At 61.4% G+C, this 19,523-nt stretch overlaps 3 protein-coding genes across 4 annotated transcripts; 1 reads left to right on the top strand and 2 right to left on the bottom strand.

The window, feature by feature from the left end:
• The first annotated feature begins 811 nt into the window (after window positions 1-811).
• CHLRE_07g353600v5 (uncharacterized protein) lies at window positions 812-6,191 on the top strand. 2 transcript variants are annotated; one of them, XM_043064610.1, is made up of 12 exons: window positions 812-1,082; window positions 1,179-1,226; window positions 1,501-1,530; window positions 1,672-1,830; window positions 2,018-2,046; window positions 2,123-2,265; window positions 2,396-2,470; window positions 2,671-3,022; window positions 3,171-3,282; window positions 3,437-3,573; window positions 3,717-4,257; window positions 4,508-6,191. In XM_043064610.1, exons 1-12 carry the CDS (start codon window positions 1,016-1,018, stop codon window positions 4,612-4,614), a joined length of 1,800 nt encoding a protein of 599 aa, XP_042923178.1. In that variant the 5' UTR covers window positions 812-1,015; the 3' UTR covers window positions 4,615-6,191. The 2 variants fall into 2 exon arrangements, with proteins under 2 accessions (XP_042923178.1, XP_042923177.1); XM_043064609.1 differs by adding an exon at window positions 1,898-1,950 and having other exon boundaries at window positions 2,018-2,265.
• A 5,086-nt stretch (window positions 6,192-11,277) lies between these two features.
• CHLRE_07g353555v5 (uncharacterized protein) lies at window positions 11,278-16,981 on the bottom strand. The gene is made up of 4 exons (XM_043064608.1): window positions 16,844-16,981; window positions 14,258-16,659; window positions 14,017-14,098; window positions 11,278-13,752 (listed from the first exon to the last, which is right to left on the bottom strand). Exons 2-4 carry the CDS (start codon window positions 16,567-16,569, stop codon window positions 13,684-13,686), a joined length of 2,463 nt encoding a protein of 820 aa, XP_042923176.1. The 5' UTR covers window positions 16,570-16,659; window positions 16,844-16,981; the 3' UTR covers window positions 11,278-13,683.
• A 648-nt stretch (window positions 16,982-17,629) lies between these two features.
• Window positions 17,630-19,341, bottom strand: CHLRE_07g353550v5 (uncharacterized protein). The gene is made up of 2 exons (XM_001701989.2): window positions 18,652-19,341; window positions 17,630-18,369 (listed from the first exon to the last, which is right to left on the bottom strand). The coding sequence occupies exons 1-2, from the start codon at window positions 19,180-19,182 to the stop codon at window positions 18,328-18,330; spliced, it is 573 nt and encodes a 190-aa protein (XP_001702041.2). The 5' UTR covers window positions 19,183-19,341; the 3' UTR covers window positions 17,630-18,327.
• Window positions 19,342-19,523: the final 182 nt, after the last annotated feature.

Below are 19,523 nucleotides of genomic sequence, written 5' to 3'. Positions count from 1 at the left end.
CACCAGAGGCACACCGCTCCCACCACCACGAGCAAATTAAGGCGAGGGGGGCGGGGAGCCCACATCATCAGGCAACACTAGCAGCACACAGTCACCCGCACCCCGCGAGAGGAACGGATGGTGCGCAGGCACCGTGGCCCAGGCTTTCGGGCGGAGGCCGAGACTGGCATACGATTGCAGCCGGCCCCAGAAATCAGCAATAACGGTATGGGGGGTTCCCCATGGACTGGAGCGCCCCCCTCCTGGGGACAACCGCATGTGCCGGGCTCCCCCCTCGTGGGGAGGGCCTTCGGCTCCCCAAAATGTCGTCATCGCGGAACACCGCGCCCGTGACCTCCACCAGCAGTCCCAGCCCTCCCCCCTTCCCAGGGAGGGCTTCCCATAGCTCCCCGCGGCTCCATGCCTGCTCAGCCTGGCGCTGACCATCAAGTTTTTGGGGGAGGGTGGTGTGGCTGACCCGTCTGACCACGTCTGACCCGCCCGACCGACGCGCGCGTACATCAGTGATGTGTGATGGTGATGTCTGATCATGTCAATTGCATTGAACCTGTGTCCTTGCGTTGCGCAGCAGGGTTGAGCGACGCCGTGCAATGTGCAGGAATGTGCTGTTCCAATTCATCACACGAAACCATCAAAGCTACTGCCTAGCTTGCTACGCTGCCTCTATGTGCAATTAAGTGGAATGGTAGATTATGTTGTGAACGTACGAAAGGCCGCCGGAGAGCACCAGCAGCTTCTAGATGGCCTCCTGTCGGTCTCCCGTGTGCCCCTGACAGCACTCGTTGCGCATACCAATGATTGTTCGGATATGAGCTGTCATATCTCGATCTGAGGACTGAAAGTAAGCTGCGAAAACGATTTAGTACTGCCAAGCAAGTAATCCCCCGATGAAGGTAACGCGCGCCCGGCGGTAAACTATAAGCACGACCGGTAAAATCCATGAAGCTGTACTTGTCATTGACCAGGTAGCATGCAAATAACACTACCTGAGCGCAGTAGAGCGACCCGCCCAACAATGCACAAGTCTGCTGGCAGCCGGCGTGTCAGCGCGCTGCTGGCAGCATCTGTGCTCATAATACAAGGTAGTTACCGCTTATACTGATCACGACGTCACTGTTGTCCTAACCCGCAAGTAGCTGCTGACGTCCTGTTTCCGGTTTCGCGCTCTCGCCGCACAGTGTTGGGCCTGCTGGCGCAGCCTGGACAAGATAAGAAGTCTTTCGAGGGTGAGTGTACTTGTAGCATGCAAAGTGCCGAATGAATTAGGCCGCACGAGCGATGGCGACCCCGTTTTCGATGACCTACCGGAGGAGAGGTAGGAACTTTGTGCAGCGGCAGTATCGGGCCTGCAGTGATATATCCAGAACGTGGGGGCCCTCGTAACTTGTGCGATTGGCATTTGGTGACCGCGGACTCCCCCCAGCGTGCCCAACATTAGTCATTACCCCGCTGCGGCGTTCACCCATGCATGCTTAAGCTCGGACCCTCTATCGCGCGCAGGTGAACTCACCTATGTTGACTACCACGATGGTAAGCGAGACCTTGTGTGGTGCATGGGATGGCGGGCGGTGTGGCTTGCTCCGTCGGCGGCATACATTCTGACTAGCACTCCCCTCCGATCAGTGCTTGCGGCATGCCCTGCCCCACCTTACCGTGACATCTTACTGATAGGCACTGGCGACTGGGCTCTGCTAGACAAGGCCGTGCGCAAGTTCGAGCCTCTGGGCAAGGGCAAGAAGCCGCCCAAGAAGGACAAGAACAACAAGGACCTGCAGCCCGGCCCAGGGGAGGCTCTCTGGCCTCCCCTGGCCCGGCCAGTACATGACCATTGTGAGCTCAGGGGGCCTTGCGGCTGCAGCATGTCCCTCCGACCCAACAATTTACACGTGCCGGGCAGCAGACGCGCAATCGGCACACTGTGACTGCCAGTGGTCAGCATCGCTGGCTGAGGCTGATAGCTCCCATCCTGAATGCCTGACACACGTGTCACTTCGCACTTCCCGCCTCGCTCCCTCAGGGCTGCACGGTGGACCCCACCACGGGCCAGTGCTCCTTCATCGACAGCGCCGATGTGACGGTGCTCAAGCCCGCCTATATCCCGCCCGCTACGAATGTGCGCCAGAGCCTGTTGGTGGTGATTGTGGACGCGCCCGCCTGCGGGGCCGCTGCCGCGAGTGGCGCCACCGTCAGCAACCTGCAGAGCCTGTACTTTGGTCCGAACCTGGATGGCAAGGGCGGTTGGGCGGTGCGCCTTGAGAACTGCAGGTGCGTGCATGCTCCTGAGCAATGGGCACATGTAGACACACGGTGTTTTCCTGAGCCTAGATATGCTTCCTTGCCTTATAAGCCGCTCACCCCACGAACCCCACGCCCCGTCCCTACCTTCCCCGCACAGCTATGGCGAGGTGGTGTGGGAGCCCCCCACCAGCGGCCTGACCCAGTTCGTCACCGTCACGCCCAGTTGCTCATGGTGGGTAGTGACAGGATGGTGGCGAAGTGGCCGTGCCCACAGCTTGCTGGCTGTCGGCAACAGGGCAGACGCTGAAGCGGTGTGTTGTGTTGACACGGGTTGCATGCCGGTAAGGGAGGGTTCCAGAGTGCGGATAAGTTGTATCAAGTTATGTCTGGCAAGCAACGAGAGAGCAACCGTTTCTGTTGCCCTGTCCGCAGGCCCACTGCCACCTGCGACGCATACGCCATGTCAAATGCAGCCAATGCCGCGGCCCGCGCCAAGCTGGGCGACCTTGTCTTTTACGACTTCACACATTTCCACCTGGTCATGGCCGTGCCGTCCGCCTGCTCCTGGGCCGGTCTCGCGACCCTGGGGGGCGGCGTGGGCGGCGGCGGCCAGGTCTGGCTCAACACCAACACCTGGACGCAGACGTTTGGGACCTTCCAGGTCCCTCTTCAGGAGTCGATCCACAACTTTGTCCTGTACCACGGCTTTGCCTCGGGCATCGAATACCAGGACAAAACCACGTTTATGGGCACCGGCCAGGCCTGCCCCTCGGTTACAGAGAAGGTAGGTCCGCTGGTCAGTGATTACAGTTTTCTGATAGCAATAGTGCCTGCTAGCATTTCCGCCCTCCGCAGCTTCATGTGCGCTTGCACATTCTGTTACACACACCTTGGCCCTTTCTCCCCGGCTGTCCCGTTCCATACGTGCACAGCGCTGGCTGGGCTGGGCCTCCCCTATTACAGGTGCTGACAGTCTGGACGAGTTCGCCCTTACACCCAGCGCTGCATCCGGTCCCTTCAACCTGCCCGCGTCCTGGACCACCGGTGAGCGAGGGGATAGGGCACGAAGGGAGAGGGCGTGAGCCATACGGCAGACATTGGAGCAGGAGCAAGATGACAACGCGCAAGGAATGCTGCGGGACATTTTGCTTAACACTTCCTTGAGTTCCCTCTCTCCTTCCCGTTTCTGAGCGTGTAGGCCTGGGCAACCACGTGCGTGTGAAGCCCACATGGGCGTCTTGGTACAACAACACAAACTATGGCATGAACTTGTATTTCGAGTTCAGGCAGGCGATGCTGGGCGATGCCAGCATGGATGTCACCTACGCCAACAAGGTGTGTTCATGTGTATGTGGGTGTGTGTCTGGATGGAAGCGGAACGCACGTGCATGTTTTGGGACTGCATTCCTGACTGCATTCAAATCGTGCTTAACCATCCTTTTTCCTTGTGCACGGATTTCTCCCGTTATCCCTGACAGGTGGTTGTGCACGAGATATTGTCCTACATGGACAACGACCAGGTCACCTACCGCTCCTCCGACCCGCGCTCCAACTACATAACCAATGTGGCGCCCAACACCCGCACTGTGCTGAGCTCCCCCTCCCTGGGTGTGCCTTACAGCCTTGTGCTTTACGTGGGCGCGCAGTTTGGCTCTCAAAGCGAGTTTGTGCCCATGTACATCTGCCGCTTCATCACAGCCGACACTGAGTGCGACACGTTGGCCAACGTCCTTGCCAACGCGCCCAAGAGCTCGCCGCCGCCTCCCCGCCCGCTGACTCCTCCCTCGCCGCCCTCACCACCGCCGCCCGGTGCCTCACCGCCGCTGCCGCCCACAAAGCCTCCGTCGCCGTCGCCCCCATCGCCCCGGCCCCCTTCCCCCCGCCCACCGTCGCCCTCTCCTCCCAAGCCGCCGGCACCCAAGCCGCCGTCGCCACGCCCGCCCAACCCCTCGCCTCCCCCCAAGAACCAGAAGAGCCCCAGCGCCAAGCCTGGAGAGCGCGCCCCGCCTTTGCCTCCAGGTGCGTGCGTGCCGGCCGGCTGCACACGGCAGATCACTGCTGGCAAAAGCACACTTCACACTTGCATGGCCCGCACATACACAGACCGGACCAATGTACGCCTTGGCCATAGTGCGTCCAAACGTTGTGGACTTTGGACCGCCCTGTGGACCGTCCCCAGAGCTTGCCAGGTGGCATTCACAGTCTGTTCACAAACCTCTTGCAAACCATTAACGAATGCCGTCGCTCTCGTGCTGCTTATGATCCGCAGTGCGCACCCGGCCACGCCGCCGTTCGCCGCCGCCCAGCCGCCACCCTCGCACGCGCTCTAGCGATGCTGCCGACGTGCCTGCCCCTGCTAGCAGCGCCCGCCGTTAATGGATGCGTAGGGGCTGCTGCATCTGTATCGCATTCATGGCGGCTTCACAGCTCGTCAGCGCGCGTAGCCCGTAAAGGTGTAGCGCTCGCTTCGCACAGCCGCCAGGTCAGCCAGGGAAGGCTGACGATGTGATGACCACATACATTATGGGGTACGGTATGGGTTTGTTCATTCATCGTACAGGTGGGGTTTACTGTAGTCGCGTTTCTGCGGGATTGCCAGTACAAGCGATCCTGTGCATGTGTGTGCCTGTTGGCTACAGCTTATGTTTATCAGATGAAAGCAGATGACGAAGAGACGCAGGAGCATTCATACATGTGCGGCAGATGGAGTGGCTTTTGCGTGTGCACTGCTGCTGTCGCAGAGCAGGTCTGAAGAAGTACATATTTTCCATTCATCCTCTTGGGGGCACACATTGCGTATGCCTGGCAGTCTGGTATATGGCACCTGCTCCCCCCTGTGTCCCCCTTCTTGATAGACAATTAGCTTCCCTGCCATTGAGCCTGAGATGGCACCTTGCTTCCCGTGAGGTGTAAACAGGTGGCAGTGTTGGTCTGTGTTTGTTTTACAACGGGGGCCGACGGGCTGCCAGGAACGGGGCATACCAGCGGTCTCCTGGGCGCAACCAGCGGCACCGTTTCAATCGCGAAGCTCTTCGCGGCTCATGCATGGATGTGGCCGCAGGTGTGGTCTTGCTCGGGGTTTAATGTTGCACGTGTGGGCGCTTCCGGAATGGGGCAGCAGCCCAACGCCACTTGGGGCACGAGACAGGTGCTGGATTGGAGTGAATAAGTGTGAAGCCGTGGCGGTCGGGGCGGAAACACATCATGGGCGGCTAGCTTAATGAGTACGGTGTGCCCCCGCTTGTCGGACTGTCCCTTCAATTGTAATTCGCATCCTTAATGAGCAGGGGCACCCCTGTTGATGAGGGTAAAGTTGACTCAGACAAATAGACCATGTCCCCGTTCGAAATGTGTTAATTGTGAGCCAGGCTAGTGACGTTAACCCAGTACTGCAAGGATGCCTGAGCTAGTGTGCGATCTTGCCCTTGCTTGGGCCGCGTGTATCCTGTGTGGATTACGTAGGTCACCGGGGCGCTTCAACTCGTCAGCATCATACACAACAGTGCGTTTCAGTCGGGGCCCTTGGTCTCACGCGCGCACGACTGGGCGTGGGTAAGAAGGCTACCATGCCTGTTGGCTACCAAATTTCACGGCATGAGCACGTGTTTCACATTTTACAGGTATGCTGCTCGGGGAAAGGATGGAACTATGGGTCGATTGCGCGAAGATGCGGCGCAAGGCCCAGGGCAGTGCAAGGTTCCGGCCTTGCCATGGGCAGGTGGATGCCGAGGTTGCGCTGCCAGATGGAGCGTGCCTGTGGTGTGGAGTGCAGACAGGCTGTGCCATCAGGAAAGCATGTTGAGCCGATCATATTGTTGTGGACGCGGATGGATGCAGGTGTCATGTACTCATGTGTGGGTAAAAGCGTTGACTTGGTGGGATCAGAACCCATTGGCGTGCGCCACGCATGCACATAGTGTGGACGAATGCGGCAGTCCAAGAGCACCACCCTCACTACCTCAGTGGCTCAGACTACCCACAATCAGTCCAGAACCCAGAGGCCAGTAAAGAGGAGCCAAGAGGAGCGGCTGTGGAAGAGCGGTTTGACCCCGCTAGCAGCCTAGCACCTGGGTACAGCTGGCCGGGTGGGTCGATCCTCCTTCCTCAGCTGTCCAACTCCCCACGGCCCGGCCCCCCACGTCTGGAAGACCCAGGTCAATGCAATGCGCAGCATAGCGCCTGAACCGCCCTGAGACCGCCCATATTGCGCGACTACAGCATGGATAAAACCAAAACCTGGACCTTACCGGGATCGATCCGGTGACCTCACGCATGCGAAGCGCGCGCTCTACCACTGAGCTAAAGGCCCCTTCACCTCCCACCCCTTCGTCTTCCTCCCACCCTGGTCACGATTTGAACCGGAGTTCGCACCGTGTCAAGTTTAGGGGGCGTAATGCAGGTGGAAGGTGCGTGCACACATTCACGCCTGGTCTGACCTGGCCTTGGCCTACCCACGGCCATCCAAACAATATGGGATGGGGAGGAGCCTCCTCCCCATGGTCTGTCTCGCTTGGGAGACACCAGTCGCACCAGCGACCGGTGGGTGGGTTCGGCCCCCACACAGACCCAACGCAGAAGGGAGGGCTGGGCAGTACGGGGGTTGGTGGGCTGAGTCTCAGGGGCCTGAGTGTTATTAATTGCAAATTGGCGTAGCGTCATCCTTGGGCTCGCCCCATCCTGGGGCGAGGCCCTCCAGCAGGGCCTTTAGCTACCAAGCCCCAAATTGACCCATTGGTCATCCCCCCAGGGCCTTAGCTCGGAAGATGAAGGGGCGGGAGATGAAGGGCCTTTAGCTCAGTGGTAGAGCGCGCGCTTCGCATGCGTGAGGTCACCGGATCGATCCCGGTAAGGTCCAGGTTTTGGTTTTATCCATGCTGTAGTCGCGCAATGAGGGCGGTCTCAGGGCGGTTCAGGCGCTATGCTGCGCATTGCGTTGACCTGGGACATCCAGACGTGGGGGGCCGGGCCGTGGGGAGTTGGACAGCTGAAGAAGGAGGATCGACCCACCTGGCCAGATGTACCTAGGTGCTAGGCTGCTAGCGGGGGCAAACCGCTCTTCCACAACCGCTCCTCTTGGCTCCTTGTGGGTGCTTTGCACGGGGCGCCACCGCACGTTGACAGGACAGATTTTGCACAGACGTGTTCGGCACGCACCGCATAGCCACTTAAGCAGTAAGCACATAAGCCGCGGCGCCGACTGGGCGGAGCGGCAGAACGCGGCGGGGAACTGGAGATAGCGAGGGCGGAATCGACTTTGGATCGAGCAGAATGGCGGAGCAAGCAAGACCGCCTCTCTAAGCCTAAGCTTGCTAAAGAATCGTTTGATAGATAATAGAGTATTAGTTGAGCAAGCAATGCCAAACGCGGGCTGTCTGCCTCAAGCTGTCGGGACATGCAAAAGGCCACGAGAAGCGCAAGCGATGCGCAGGCTTGGTGCGGTATGTTGACAAGGGTCCCGCGGCCGAATAGCGAGCGCTAGGCGGTACGCCTAGCGCTGGGCCTAGACGGCTGAGAACTTTGCGGATGCGCAAGAGAACGCCACAGGGGAAGCGCGGCTGTGTTTGGGAGCTGAAAGGGTGTTAGTTGCGCGCAGCGACGCAAACGCTGGCGCGGTGTGCGCGTAGGGGGCCCGATGGGCCCTTAGTGAAGTTAGTAGCACGTAGGCCTCTCGGCGCAGTTGCGTAGCACTTGCGGTTTGGGGCCTAGGCCCGTACGACCTGTACGGGTCCCATCCGGCCAATGCAGGGGCCGAGGGCAAGATATAAGCGAGCGAGCTGTGCTGTTTCAGTCACTCCGCCACTACGGCGCGGTCACTCCTGAGCAATCATAGGAGTCACTCTCAACAAGACTCTTGAATTACGAGTCTCTAGTATTGTAATGCAAGTTGGACAAAGAACGATCCCTTGTATCGCGGCCCCTTGTGCACGGCGCGAAGTCGCCCGCTCGCGCAAGTCTAGGCTAGCCTTTCCCCTCCCCCACAGGGTGCCTCCCGGCACGACCAAGTACCCGTTCGAAGCCCCCTTCCCCCTCCCCTTATTATCTCTCACCTACTCCGGTTCATCCGAGCCCCAGACTCTCCCCTCTCCCCATCTCTCCCCTACCCCACACCGCTGTGCCTGTTGCCCCCAACCTATCCCCGTAAGTCCTGAGCTGTTACCCGCAGCCCGTCAGTGATAGCCAAGGCCCCTGCCCACACTAGGGTCGAGAGTACCCCAACCCGCATAGCGTACGCCAGTGAAGAGCCTCTGCGCCGGGTTGCATACGTGTAGTGTCTGGCAGCGATTGGGTACAGCAGCTGATAGCAGGGTGAGCTGGGAGCGAGCCAGAGCAGGGTCCGGTTCGGTGTTTGGGCCTGAGCCTGTTCGGTTAGTGGCAGTAGCAGGGAACGAAGGAGACAGAGACGGGCGGAGAACGCCGTTAGCGTGAGATAACACAGGGCCTGGGCCTAGGCAGTGGGGCGGACGGCATTGGACGGGCACGCACGCCTTGTCTGCGGGTTGGGTCGTCGGGGGCTCTTCCCCCTGCCCTCCCCCTGGGGTGTTCGCCTCCCCTGCCCCAGATTGCAGGTCGACTGCGACACCTCTGGTCTGAAGAAGTTTTGCTTACCCCTGCACCTGGTCTGCCTGACCTGCGTGTGACCAAGTCTCCGACACGCCGTGCCGGCTTGCGGGACCTGCTTGCTTTCCTGTCTCCCCTGCCCTCCCCCTGGGGTGTTCGCCTCCCCTGCCCCAGATTGCAGGTCGACTGCGACACCTCTGGTCTGAAGAAGTTTTGCTTACCCCTGCACCTGGTCTGCCTGACCTGCGTGTGACCAAGTCTCCGACACGCCGTGCCGGCTTGCGGGACCTGCTTGCTTTCCTGTCTCCCCGCCCCTCTCCCTTCCTCTCTCTACCACCCGCCGCGTGCCCCGCACGCGAAGGGTAACCCCAGCTCCCGCCAGCGGCGGTGACTCTACTTGGGCAACCCGCCCGACCTTATCTCTCTAATCTCTGATCACCCTGGGCGGCAAGGTTGAGTAAGACAGCCTGTGCCACGGCTGTGCGCCTGCACGCACGCCACCCATCCGGCTCTGTACGAGCCCCTGCTCCTGTTATCCAACCCGCCTAGACCAAACAGCGAAGCCCCTCCCGTGAGTAAAACAGCTACCGACGTCCCCATACGGCGGCGCTGGGCACTGCTGGGATCGAAGAGCCCCCTCTACGGCACGCGATCTGCCCCGACAGCTATTGACACGCGGCGATAAAGTTAGGCGAAAAAAGTATCCTGTCATCTCTGGGGGGTCGGCACGCCTTTGTGACCGACATCCTCTTTACTGGCCTCTGGGTTCTGGACCGAGAGTGGGTAGTCTGAGCCTCTGAGGTAGTGAGGGTGGTGCTCTTGGACTGCCGCAGGGCTGGGTCCGGGTTTGGGGGATGAGTCCGGGGCGGGGTTGGGTTGGATTGGGGGCTGAGTATCAGGTCAGGGCTGGTTTAGGCCAGTCGCCTCTGTACAATCTGTAGGCCTCTGATTGCGCATGTAGGTGCCCATACAGTACGACCGGTTGTACTGTATAATACTTGTGTTATCAACATGGGCACGAGCCTGCTGAAGGGCACAAAGCCCTGCTGGTATGCGTTCAGCAGGCCAAGACATTATTGTCACAAGACATTGCGTCCAAGCCGTCATGAACCACAATTTGCAGTACGGTAGTAGCACTACGCATGTGTAGTACCGTACTGCGCATTAAGTCTCAACATTTTTCAACCTCGCAGATATGGCAAGAAGTGTGCATTGCAGGTCATTATAGTCAATACGCGGAGCCTACACCGCAAGCCTACACCCTACCTGTGGCGGCTTGTCAGGTATGACCGTACTTATTACGGTACGTGTGTGTGTCCATTCGGGGTATTGGGACGCCCATGCCCCTGTGTGCTTGCTCTGTATTCTTCTCTCGCCTGAAGTCACCTGAGTGCCTTTCTCGTTTCGCCTCCCTTCCATGATATCTTGCGCTCCACAGTTCGTCATGTGCACCAAAACGTGATCAACTCCAACCCAGCAAGGAAAACCGCCAAACCGGCATCAACAGCCCGCCTTTTTACCGCCCCTGGCCTCCCCGACCCCACCGCCCAGCCCATAGTTGGGACCTATCTCGTTAGGCTCGGGCAAACAACTAACCCCACAACCACCTCATACCACGCTGCCTCAGTGTAGCTAGTGCGTGGGGTTAGAGGCGGAGGACCGGAGGCCCCGAAGGGGCCGGAGGGAATGAAGCCTCTAAGCGAGCTTCCATGAGGAAGTCGTACAGGCTGGCTCTCTTTGGCGCCAGCCTCCTCTCTCTTCTTCATTCCGCCTTCATAGTGAGAGCTTTTAACGTTACTTCTAACGTTCTCACTCAAGTGCCCGCCCTTCTTTCCCGCCCCTCTTTTTCGGCTAATCTCCCCTCCGCGCAGGATCGCTCGGCCCTTCCGGCGCCGGCGCCTCCGGCATCCGTGCTGTTGCCTCGGTGTCGCCGCCGGTTCGCGCGGCCGCCGGCCCTCGGCCCGCCGCCGTGGTTTTGGCGGCGCCGCCGGCTGGCGGCTTGGCCGCTGGCGCGGTGGCGCCTTTGGCGGCGCCCCGGGCGCTGGTGCTTCGTGGCGTGGGCCGCTCGTCTCGCCGGGGCGTCACGCGTGGCGTGCGGGTTGCTCGTGGTGTTCGGCTCGCCGTGTCGGGCCGTCGGCGTTCGAGTTAGCTTGTTGGCTGCGCTTTGGTTGCGGTGGCTCCGTTCTGAGGCTGTGTTGTTGTTTGCTGCTGTTCGGTTTTGTTGCTCGGGTGTGGCGTGTGTTGTCGCGGCGTTCGCCCGCCTTGCGCCGTCTCTGGTCGTCGGGCCTGTGTGCTGCTTTCGGTTCGGTTGTCTTTTGCTTTTCTGTGTTGCTTTCGTTCCGGCGCGTCGGCGTCGCGCGGGCGCTCTTGCGCCCTGGGCTTGTGTGTGTTGGCTCTCGCCGCTTGTAAGGCCCTCCTCCTGTGGCCTGTCGTCCCCTTGTCCCACTTCCTTGTCAGCTGTCAGCGGCCTAATGGCGCCAAAGGGAGACAGCTTTACAGTACGACTGTATCATGGAATTGTCAGGAATGCGTCATACCCACAGCCAGCAACTGATTCTCAGAAGTTGTACACCAGTCGTGGCGGTCATTTTGCGCTTACGTCAACACACGCGCAAGAACCCGCCCACCTGCTACATGCCGCTATGCCGGACTTCGTGCATTGTGTATATGTATAATGTTTACGACGCAGCAACTGACGCTATGCGCGCCGTCATGTATACCGGCCCCTAATAAAGCTGCTGCTATACCAAGCAGGGTTGCACCTCCTGGTTTGTTGAATATTAAGGAATGACCCGGTGACCCAAGTACCCCCAGCGCCGTCGTACTACTGCCGCATCCATGCATGTAAAAGCAAACGGTAGCTGAACATCGTAAACACACAAGAACCACACTTGTTGTGCATTTGCAGCTTGCTTGTGGGATCTCGCAATCATAGCCCTTATTTGTACACGCACAACGATGGCTATTTCTTTTATTGCAAGGCGTCAGCGTACAGAAATTGTACTCGGCAATCCCCATACTCATGAGGCTGGTGGGCAAGTAGGAGAGTAAGAACCTGTATGCAAGCAAGCCAAAGGCTAGCAGAGAAGAGCAGAGGGGCTAGCAGGGCAGTGGCCGAGCCCAGTCCAGCCCTTCACGCACCACCCGTGCCCCACGCAAGCCGGGGCACACAGGCAGCAGCCGGCGATCCGACCGCCACAACAAACCAGACCAGCTACCGCACGGGACCACCGCCCGCGCACGATCACACTGACACGCCGCCAAACCGGGCCAGCACACAGCACAGAGCGCCCACAGCAACTCCGTGTCCGCGCACGCCGCAACCTCCAGCACGCAGCAGCTGGCCCCGTGAGCACACGCACGGGAGGGCCACCGTCAGCCACCCAGTCCCGCTTTCAGACGCAGACGTCTCCACGGCGGGACCTCAAGATCAGAGCGCGCCCAGTGCCACAACAGCACACCACGTGCTGATCACTCGCATCCCACAGCGCCTGCTGCCTGCTGGACCGCCTCAAAGGTAACGCCGAGGCTGAGGGCCCCATCGCGGTCAGCCAGCAAGGCCGCGACGTCCGCCGCGGACATGATAGATGGTCCCGTAGTCGCACTCGCCACTACCAACAACAGGGTCAGGGCCCACCCCAGCCGCCCAATCAAGCTAGCGCCACCGCTGGGCTCCCCGCCACCAGCGCAAAACTGGCCTCCTGCAGCCAGGGAGCTGCTCGCACACCCAGCAGCGCCGCCGTCCGCTCCAGCCACCGAAGGCGACAGACGCCGCCCAGCCAACAACAGCAGGAAACCAGCCTGCGGGCCAGAGCCCGCGGCCCCGACAGCGCGGGTGTCCGCGCGCTTGGCGGCAGGGGCTTCGTCGAGGCCGTCGGCCTCGTGAGGGCCACGCCGCCCCAAAGCCGACCGCGGACCCACCAGCATGGCGGCAGGCCCGCTGGCATCGCCAGTACGTAGGCGTGGGAAGTGGTGGCGCCCCCGGAAGCGGCGGTGACGCCGGAAGCGGCAGCAGCAGTGGAAGCGACGGCGCCAGCGGAAGCGGCGGCGGCGCCAGCGGAAGCGGCGGCACCGGTGGGAGCGCCGGCGCCACGGCCGCCGCTGGCAGTTGCTCAGGCAGCGCCCCCACGTGCGCACCACGGCTGCCTTCCGCCGACCTCGTTGAGCCTTGCCGGAGCGCGCTGGCGGGGGAGGCGAAGACGGGCGTCCCTCCGTCCTGCGGTAGCGGTGCTCGCTGGCACGGGCGCGGGCGCCGAGCGGCGGCTGCGCCGCGATGACGGGTTGAGCGACGGGAGCCGCGGGGACGGCGGCGGCCGCCGGGCTGTGGTGCGCCCGCGGCCGCCGCGACCACCGCGAGGCGCCGGGCCCGCTGCGTGTGCCGGCTCCACCTCCATGTCGTCCGGCCCCGCCACCCAGGCCGCCGCGCCAAACGCCGGCGCGCGGAGCGCCGGACTGCGCCACGCACCGCATGTGCTCGGACCGCCATCGCCTGCGGACTGGCTGGGGCTGCCCCGCGCCATGCGAGCATGCCAAGCATGGTTTTCTGTGTCACTTCTAGCAGAGTTTGGAGGTTGAGGCCCTGCCGAAATCTGACTTGATTTATGATGCTTCATGCACGACCCAAATGCAGGTCATCACCGCAGTTGTCGCAACAATCTGCACAGACCGTGTACGCACTCAAACAGCAATCAATCAAGCACGGAGTCCTAGTTCCTGGTGCATTTCTCACGAAAGGTGCCCTTTGTCCTTCTGTGTCTTGCTAGCTGCCGCCGGCGCCGCCACGCATCACGCCTGGCGGATGCGCCGGCACCAGCAGGAGTGCCTGGCAGCTGCTGCCACTCGCCGTGGCCCTCGCTCGGGATCCGGCAGCTCCCTACGGCGCCGCCCTTACTTGGCGGGATTCTCGCCCACGACGGCTTGCAGGGCAGTCTCAAGCGCGGCTTGAATGTGCGCGACCTGTGCGGGTGTGCATGTAAGAAAGCACAGGGGAAGGTAAGAGCGCGGGTTCCAGCAGCAGAACAGTACGCATGCGCGCTAGTGCGCACGTTAACCTCCCCCCCCCGCTTGGTGGAGCCCTTCGCGTCACAAGGAGATGCGCACTCGCGCTCCTCAAGACCACAGTCCCACGCCCAAAACCCTTCGCTCATGATGTGATCCCGAGTCCTGAGTCCACTTCTCCTGTCCTGCAATCCTCTCCCTACCACCCCGCCCTTCCCGCACCTGCTGCTCTCTGGGCATGACCTCCTCCTCGCACCACACCTCCAACTCTAGGGTTGTGTTCTGGAAGGGCTTGGCGGGCGGCCTGTGGCACAGAAAGCACACGTGGTGATGCATAAAAAGGTTGGTAAGGAAAGGCAGTTATGGTTCATAGACAGCCATTCACTGACACATGCATGCAAATACACAGCCACTTGCAAGTAATGCAGGATACACAGCGCGACATGAACCCAGCGGAACGCACCGGACCACTACCGAGCGCAGGCGCACGCCAGCCCTCGTCAGCGCGGCTGTAGCAACGCGCACCAGCCCCGGCCGCTGTGGGCAGGCCACGCGGACCAGCCAGGATGAAGCTGTAGCAGGCGCAGGCGCTGGCGCAGGCGCTGCAGTAGCAGGCGCAGGCGCAGGCACCGGTGCAGGAGCAGTTGCAGGTGGAAGGCAGGGCATGGGCGGCAAGGCAGGCCGGGCAAGTGTGCGCTGCGGCAGCGCCGTCGAAGTGGTGAAGGCGGCTGCGGCGGCGTTGTGGCCGGCAGCACTGGCGTGAAGTGGGCCGCCGCCGCCGGCAGCTGGCGACACCGGCGCCCCTGTTGACTGTGCGCCCCCAGGCGGCGGCGTAGCGCCCTCCGGGTACTCCGCGGCGGCGGCACCCGTGGCAGCAGACGGCATAGTCGGGGGCCAGTAGTAGCAATTAGGAACGAAGGCGGCGGGTGTTGAGGGAGCCGCCGTCGCCGGCGCCAATGCCCCCGGTGCGATGATCCCGCTGCCGTCCGTGATGGAAGCAGCAGCCCTCCGAGTTGCGAGGCCGGCTGCAGCACCTTCTGCGGCCGTCGTGGCGGCTGCCGCGGCCGCAGCGGCGGCGACCGGCGGCGCCATAAGTGGGTAGGGCTGAATAGACGACGCAGCGGTTGCCTCAGGTATCGCCAGAGGTGCAATAGGCGGGAAAGTAGCAACAGGCGCGGCGGCGGTTCCAGTAGTTCCAGAAGTGCCAACAGCGGAAGGCGCCTTGTCAGCAGCAGCAGCAGCCGCAGCAGCAGCGGCCGCGGCTACCATGGCAGCGGCGGCGGGCCGTGCAGCGGCTGCCAGGCTCACAGCCGCCGCCGCCAGCTGCCGTCTAAGTTGCTCATTGTCCCGCTGCATCTGCTGGTAGCGAACCACCGCATCCGCCAAAATGGCGTGCTTGGGCCGCTTGCCGCCGCCGCCGCCGCCGCCGCCGCCGCCGCCACCGCCACCTGCTGCAACAGCCGCGCCCGCCGCTTCTGCGGCCTCGAAGGTGGCGGATGTTGCACCAGCGGCGGCTGCAAGCCTTTGCCGCGGGTCGCAGACTGGCACCAGCTCCCCTAGCTGCTCTATCAGGTTGTTGATGCGGTCTCGCCGCTGCTTCTCAACCGTTGAGTGTGCAATCGAGCCGCCGGACTTTTGAAGAGGGGATCCGGCCGGGCCTGGCGAGCCGCCACGCCCGTCGGTTGCGGCGGCCCCGCCGCCGCTGCCGCTGCCATTACCGCTACTGCTGTTGTCGCCGCCAGCAGTAGTACCGCCGCTGATGCTGGAGTCGCGATGTGGGGGCGGTAGCAGCATGGGGCCGGCGTCCCCCGCCGCCGGCAGCAGAGATGCGGCAGCATTGGCGGCGGCGGTGGCCGCAGGCAGGAGGAATGCGAGCATTGCAGCGGGGTCGAAGGCGATTGCCGCTGCTGTGTCCGCCGGCAGTGCAGGTGCGCGTGGGATGGGGGGGATTAAGGGTTGCTGCACTAGTGTTGCCACCTGCTGTGGTGCAGTCATCAATGGGCTGATGGATTCCGGCTGCTGCGCCACAGCCGCGCCGGTTGCTGCTGACAACGGGGCCGTTGCCATTGGGAGGTTAGTTTGGACCTCCAGTGTCGCGGCTGCCGCCGCCGCGGCCGGCGGTTGCCAGGCGGTGCCGCCGCCGCCTGCCGGCAGCAGCACGTCAGCGGTACCGTTGGCTGCAGTGCTCGATGTCACGGCGAGTGAGGCGTTCTGAGGTGGAAGCGAGGAATTGGGCGCAGCTGCAGGCTGCTGCTGCTGCTGCTGCTGGATGCGGGTGTCACCTCGTGCTCGTGGTGGGGGGACGGGCGCCGCCGGCGGCGGCGGCAGTAGCGTCAGTTCGCTGTAGAAGCCGCTGCCGCCGCCGTCACTGTCGCTATCCTCAAAGAGGTTAACCCCACCACCGACGCAGAGTAATGTGGACTGGACGTGGTTGAGGTCATGGTGTAGAGAGGTGCCGCCAGCGGCGGTGGCCGCCGCCGCACCGCCGAACGCAGCGCCAAAAGACAGCTGCGAGTCGGAGCGGCGGTAAGACCCGACACCGTCGCTTTCCGAATTCGCGCCGTTCGGTGCCCATGCGCACGACGGCGACTTGCGCAGGGAGGGTTGCATTGCTCCATCCCAAAGCTCTGCTGGTGACTCCGGCTCACGCTTTAAGCTGCTGGCTATTGGGCCCTGTTCCGTGCCGCCTCGCGTGTCGCCCTCCGGTAGTGGCATGTCATTCTGTAGCAGGGCTGCCAGGTCCAGCTCTCCGAGATCATAGTCCAGAAAGCTCATATCATTCAGCGCGAGCGCAAATGCAGGCACCGCTGCTCGCAGAAGGACCACTCCTTACTGCGTCCCGAAGCGTACGTCGAAGCCTTTTCACTGCAGGAAGACAGCAGCAAGCGAAGTCCAGCATCGCGTAATTTGCCGACTCGATTACGCATTCAAGAGCGGCATGCCTGGGCAAAGAGGCCCAGCGCCAGGGGCAGTAGTCTCACTGCGGTGGTGTTCCCTGGCCTGGCCGGGTTTTGGCCTCACATAGAATCCCCGATAGCCTCCAGCATACCTCATGCATGTTGGACAAGTATGCGTATGCCTCGGAGGCTTAAAGTCCAAACGTTGCGGCAGGAAACGCAATCGCGGGCTCCGGTGCGGGAAGACTTAGGAGTCGGAGCAAATAAAGCGTGAGCACATATAATATATCAGGTGACTATCTATAGAACGATATCACAAACACTGCAGGAGCCTTGCTGGGCCAAAAGAAAGCCATCAGACCATCGTCAAACCCAGGTCTCGCAAGTTAACCTACCCTGCATCATGGACAAAATAAGGGGTGGGTACACTACGACTCGGCTAGATGGGGTAGAGGGTGGCCACTCGGCCTGCCTGCCAGAACCCTAGTCGTTACCGGCACGCGAGCATGCCAGGGAATGTTCAAGTCAGTCCCCCCCCCCCCGACGCCCATCGAGGCTGCACTTATATCAACAGGCTAGATAGAGAACACGTGCGATATGTGTTCACCAGTTGCGATCCCGCGAGCGCTGAACGTGGTGTCGGCCTGTTGGATGTCCGTCTGCCTGGTTCCAGCCACGGTTCCAGCCCTCCGCGGCTCCGCCTTAGTGAGTTTGCTGCCACTATGCGAGTATCCGTACATGACCGCCACGAGCTCGTATCCCGCAATAATAAGACAATATTACTGTAGTCCTTAGCCTGAGCGTGAGTGATCGGGTGCACTGCTGCCACGCACCACCACGCACCCGTGGCAGCCCTCCCCTGCTGGCTGCCCTCTTGCATACTTGCCTAATGCCCCGTCCCGTAACCGATACCGTAATGCCTTGGACAGACAACCGGCAAACATGTTTGTTTCAATCGCTGTGTGACAAACAGCAACTCGACGACGATGCATCAGCAAAGGGCGCCTTTCAGCGATGTGCCCTTCGCCCGTAGTGTTGCTAACGTTGTAAGCCCGTGGTCCCGTTGCCTGCGGCTGCAAATAGCTAGCCACAGCAATGCAGCATTACTACTACCTTGACCTTGCGCTCAACGAGAAGCCTGCCACACGCCCATGCACTATCCAGCAATCTTCCGAGACCCAGTCCTCCACAGTCCACATTCAGCCAAAAGGGGCAGCCCCAGTCCTCCTCACTCGTCCACACTCCGGCCCAACGGGGCGCCAGATATCAAATGTTTGCAAGCTAGCTAGGAAAGCCCGAAACTGTGGCAGCAAGACACGGCCATCAGCCCAAAGAGTTTGCGTCCCAGAGTGCATGCGGGGCTGACACACGCACGTATGGCGGATCCGATTACTGCAGCCACGGCTGCTCGCTGGCTGCTCGTGAGCCACAACTAAAGGCGTAACTGAGCCTATTTGCCAACACAACTGACAGTGCCCTGCTATCGAACCCAACTGCTCCTGCTGTCCCCCTGCGTCTGTGCTCCACGCAAGCGCCGACCCAGCTCCCACATCGCAATCGCCAACCAGCATCCTGCCCTTGCGCGGCGAACCGGCCAGTACGGATGCTAACCCAATCCCCCTAACTGCTGAGCTATCTAGCTGTCATCCTCCTCCTCGTCCTCCTCCGCGAAGAAGTTCTGCACGGCAGCCGCAAGGTGCGGGAGACAGGGTGAGTCAAGGTGGCGGCGGCGCGGCACTCCTGATGTGTCAGGCAAGTAAGCCGAGTGCAGCCTGGGCTGGTTTGGTCCGCTTGCTACCACCGCTACAATATCGTGCGACACATCCCATTAACACTGACAGGCCCCAGGCAGCGTTTCTGCGAGTTCGATAGGCACCCGCTGCCGCCGGGCGGCGCACCGTAGCGTGTCACAAACCTGAGAACCCCCACCCCCGTCAGTACCCCGCACGCGCCTACACACCTTCTTCTTTTTCCCGTCCGCCATGTCCACGAAGAACACGTCCTCCTTGGTGATGTTCTTGTAGTTCTTCAGCAAGAGCTCTGGGATTTGGAGCAGGAAGTCGCCCTGCATCTCGATCTGCTCCGTTCCCGACGCTGTCTTGACGACGGAAGCACCGCAAGCAAACTTCTTTCCGAAAAGCTTGCCCGCCTCCGACAGCTTCACGCCAAACAACTCCAGCCCGGCCACCGTCGTGGTGCTCTTGTTCTTCTGGCGCTGCGCGACGCTCACGACGACTTGCGGCTTAGACTTTTTCTTCGTCTTGCCACCAGGAAGCTTCTTCTCCTCCTCGGGCTTCTCTTTTACCGTCAGCTTCTCCACGCTCTCGCCTGCTAGGGCAGCCTCCTGAGCCGCCTTCCACTTCTTGTACTCCTCGCAGTCTTTTGGTAGGTACTCATTGAATTCCGCTGGCACTCCCGTAATCGGGTCATACTCAACGACGCGCGGCGGAACCGGCTCGCGCACCGGCGGGGCAGCCTCAGCCTCAGCCATTGTGGTTCGGACCGCGTAAGTAAAATGTAGATCAACCGAGAATAATGTGTGTTTAAACGCCGAACAGGCGGCACTGCAAGTGCAGTTTTAGAGTGCAGACGGTGTTAACCTAGTGCGTATTGACGCCGGCAAGATGAGTGTAATAGTGGAACTGTGACGGTATGATCCCGCAGACGAGGGAAGGGCTCCTCGGGGGGGAGATGAGGGAAGCTTTCGGCGGATTGTGTCTCGGCGTGTTTCAGGCACGCTGCGGGGACTGGGTAAGGGGCAGGTGGGCGCAGTCCCGTAGTGTGCAGCGTATTCCCAGACCCCAACATCCAAGTTACAACTTCAATGCAAGA

This window comes from Chlamydomonas reinhardtii, chromosome 7 (assembly GCF_000002595.2).
Source record: "Chlamydomonas reinhardtii strain CC-503 cw92 mt+ chromosome 7, whole genome shotgun sequence".
Taxonomy (NCBI): domain Eukaryota; kingdom Viridiplantae; phylum Chlorophyta; class Chlorophyceae; order Chlamydomonadales; family Chlamydomonadaceae; genus Chlamydomonas; species Chlamydomonas reinhardtii.
The sequence above is the reverse complement of the archived record's forward strand: the minus strand, read 5'-3'. Positions and strand labels throughout refer to the sequence as shown.